Source organism: Fonticula alba, assembly GCF_000388065.1.
Source record: "Fonticula alba strain ATCC 38817 unplaced genomic scaffold supercont2.12, whole genome shotgun sequence".
NCBI classification, from domain to species: domain Eukaryota; order Rotosphaerida; family Fonticulaceae; genus Fonticula; species Fonticula alba.
Genome location: NW_009242982.1, coordinates 692,978 through 696,794, shown reverse-complemented (window position 1 = coordinate 696,794; position 3,817 = coordinate 692,978). Strand labels below are relative to the sequence as shown.

The following is a 3,817-nucleotide window of genomic DNA, read 5'->3' as shown; positions in this document are numbered from 1 at the left end:
CCTCTCGCCTCCTTCTCTTGCTGCTGCTGCTGCTGCTGCTGCCGCTCCTCCTCCCCTCCCCCCTGCTGGGACCCCGTTTGTCAGGCGCCCTTCGCCCCGCCCCTTCCCTCCCCTCCTCGCCCTTCCCCTTCCCCCGTCCCACCTCCGTCCCGAGTCCCATGTCTGCGAACGGCGACAAGCAGCCTGCCCGCGACCAGAGCCCCCCCCCGGGCGCTGGCGCCGCCCCCTCGGGCCCCCCTCCCTCGACCAGCCTCACCCCCCTGGACCTGACCACCCCCGGTCCCGGGTACCCTGACGTGGCGGAGCTCCTGTCATTGGACCTCACCACCGGCGGCTATCCCGACATGTCGGACCCGGCCTGGGCCAAGGCCAACCTGGCTCACCTGGCCGCCACCGTGCGCATGGAGGACGAGTCGACCGCGGCCGCGGCCGCCGACGACGACCTCCCCCTCTCCGCCGAGTCGGGTGTCGGGTTCGGCCCGGATGGTCGGATCTCCGAGGGCGGCACTTCCGACGCCACGGTGGCCGCCCTGTGCTCCATGGCCACCGGCATGGCCGAGGGTGGCAGCGTGGATGACGACGATGACGATGCCGACCGGGCCCCGGTCCGCGGCAAGTCCTCCTTCCTGAATGTGACCCTGGCCGATGTGGTCAACATGGAGGCCCGCGATGCCGAGGCCCTTGAGGAGGAGGGGGACCCCACCGATCGCCTGGATGATGGCGAGGAGGATGGCGACGATGAGGATGACGACGATGCCGAGCAGTTCCAGGCCGAGACCGCCCCGCTGCTCCGGCTGAACTCCCTCTCGAGCCCCACCCCGGACGTCCTGTCCAATGCCCGCCTGGCGGCGGTCTCCTCCTCGATGGCCCTCCAGCCGGACTTCAAGTGCGTCTTGGCCGGCTTCCCACCCGGGCCTGCTCGCCGCCCCTGTTCGCCGGTTTGGTTGCTGCCCGTGCCCGGGTGGCCGATCTCCCCTTGCCCGGCTTTGCGTGCTGTCTTCTAACGCCCGATCCCCGGCCTCCGGCCATGCACCCATCACACCCACCTGCCCACAGGTACCAGGAGGTCCGCAAGCTGGAGCAGGTATGTTCCCCGATGCATGGTCTCGCCCATCGACCACTGTCCCCCCTCCTCCTCCGAGGTCCGCCTGTTTTTTTTACTGACCATCTGTGTGATGTCCTTCCCTGCTCTCCCTCTCTCTCTCTCTCTCTCTCCCCCCCCCCTCTCTCTCTCTCCCTCTCTCTCCCTCTCCCTCTCTCTCCCTCTCTCTCTCTCTCTCTTCCTCTCTCTCTTTCCTTCCCGCCCCCTCCCCATCCCTCAGGCCTCCCTCAAGACCATTGCCCTCTCTTCCACTCGCCGGAAGAAGCTCCTTCAGCAGCAGAAGCTCAAGCTCCACCGCCGCGAGCAGGAGCAGCTCAAGCAGCAGCATCGCCAGGAGGTGGAGCAGCTTCTCCTGCAGCATCAGCAGGAGCTCATGCAGGGCGAGCTCCGTGGCTACCAGGAGCAGCTGAAGCAGCTGAAGCAGCAGCAAGAGCGCGAGCTGCAGGAGCTGCAGCAGCAGCAGCAGCAGCAGCAGGACGCGGCGCAGGCCGACGACCCGGCTCGCGGGAGCTCGGTCGAGCCGGCTTCCTCGCCGGCGGCTGGAGCCTCCTCGCCGGTCCTGAGTTCTGATGTGCCGGTCTCCTCGCCGGACAATGGGCCGCTGGCCGCGTCGCCGGTGTTGGCCTCGAGCGCGGCTCGGCCGCCCCCGCCGACGGTCTGCCCCACCGCGGCGGCCACCGCATATGCCTCGGCCGCTGCGTCCGGGCTGGTGGTGGACCTGGACCGCCAGCAGGCCCCGGCCCACATGTTCGGCCGGTCGGACTCCGAGCAGCCGGCCCTCTTCCAGCGTGCGGCCTTCAAGCTGGGCCTGATCAACCACCATGGGCAGCCGACCTTCGACCAGATCCGCATCGACCCGGTCAAGAGTGCGTGCCTGGCTCGCTGTGCATGCATGCGTGTATATGGGTGTCTGTGTATGCCCCCTCCAGCTCGCCGACTTGCTGTCTAACGTTCACTCATTTCCCCGCCGTCGCCGCACCCCCACACCCACACCCACGCGCGCGCGTGCACACACATATGTGTACACACGTCTACCTATGTGCACATTTGCCCGTCTGTCCCCCCCCCCCCCCCCTGCACTCGGGGCCGCATGTGTCCACCTCCAGACTCCATCTCCGCCGATGACCTCCCCCGGATTCGAGAGAAGCTCGGCCGGCTGAACCGCCTCCGCAAGAAGTACCAGACCATGTCCTTCCAGTACTTCCCCTCGCAGAACCCGATGAACCGGCGCCCGGCCCCGGTGAACAACGGCCAAACCCCCCCCTATGACCCCTTCAATGAGCCGCTGCTCCCCAGCGCGGCCGACCAGTACCACTACACCTACACGGATGGCATCTTCCGGGTGATGCGCACCGAAACCGGCGAGCCCTTGATCCCCGACCTGCCGGATGCCCAGCGCTTCTACAGCGATCTGGACGTTGTGCTGAAGGTGGCCTCCGATGGGCCGGTCAAGTCCTTCTGCTTCCGGCGGCTGGCCATCCTGGAGGCCTCCTTCAACCTGCACACCCTGCTGAATGACGCCAAGGAGAAGGCCAGCTGCAAGCTGGTCCCCCATCGGGACTTCTACAATGTGCGCAAGGTGGACACTCACGTGCACCTGACCTCCGGCATGAACCAGAAGCACCTGCTGCGCTTCATTCGCAACAAGCTCCGCTACCACAAGGATGAGGTGGTGCTCTTCCGCGATGGCCGGCATTACACCCTGGCCGAGGTGTTCCAGAGCCTCGGGGTGTCGGCATACGACCTGAGCATCGACACGCTGGATATGCACGTGCAGAGTGAGGCCTTCCACCGGTTTGACCGGTTCAATGCCAAGTACAACCCGGTGGGCGAGAGCCGCCTGCGGGAGATCTTCATGAAGACCGACAACTACATGAAGGGCCGCTACTTTGCCGAGCTGACCAAGCAGCTGATCAACGATCTGGAGGACAGCAAGTACCAATTCGCCGAGTACCGTGTGTCCATCTACGGCCGGTCCATCCACGAGTGGGACAACCTGGCTGCCTGGGTCATTGACAACCGGATCTTCTCGCCGAATGTCCGCTGGCTGATTCAGACCCCGCGTCTGTATGAGCTCTACCGCAAGGGCAACTCCATCGAGTCCTTCGATGACATCGTTCGCAACATCTTCCAGCCCCTCTTCGAGGTGACCATGGATCCCTCCTCGCACCCGAAGCTCTTCCTCTTCCTGCAGCAGGTGGTTGGCTTCGACAGTGTCGACGATGAGAGCAAGCTCTCCCGGGCGCACATGATCGACGTGCGCAACATCACCCCGGCCATGTGGAATGAGCCCATCGACCCGCCGTACTCCTACTACCTGTACTACACCTGGGTCAACATGACCTCGCTCAATGCCCTGCGGGCCGAGCGCGACATGAACACCTTCGTCCTGCGGCCGCACTGCGGCGAGGCCGGCATGGAGGCCCACTCCAACCTGGCCGTGTCCTTCCTCCTGTCGCAGTCCATTGCCCATGGGATTCTCCTGCGCAAGGTCCCCACTCTGCAGTACCTGTGCGTCTTTGGCCCGGTGTACCGCCCGCTGGCCGGCCCGGTGCCCCTGTCTTCCTCCGACTGTCCCGCCCTCTCCTGTCTTTTTTTTTTCTTTCTGTTTGCCCATCTTTCGCTCGTCTCCCTGCGCTTGATCTTGGCCGCCGACAGGCAGCGCCATCGTCCCGCGAGCTTGCCCCCGCCTAACCCCCGCGTTCTCCAATCTCC

General features: G+C 65.6%; 1 protein-coding gene across 1 annotated transcript in view; it reads left to right on the top strand.

Annotated features, from left to right (window-relative positions):
- Nucleotides 1-158: 158 nt before the first annotated feature.
- The window catches only part of H696_05675 (AMP deaminase), a gene marked incomplete at its 5' end in the record, with an annotated part of 5,156 nt that continues 1,497 nt past the window's right edge, over nucleotides 159-3,817 (top strand). The window contains 4 exons of the mRNA XM_009499495.1: nucleotides 159-886; nucleotides 1,057-1,084; nucleotides 1,323-1,968; nucleotides 2,209-3,613. Of these exons, the coding sequence (XP_009497770.1) occupies nucleotides 159-886; nucleotides 1,057-1,084; nucleotides 1,323-1,968; nucleotides 2,209-3,613 (2,807 nt within the window). The remainder of the gene's footprint in view (nucleotides 887-1,056; nucleotides 1,085-1,322; nucleotides 1,969-2,208; nucleotides 3,614-3,817) is intronic.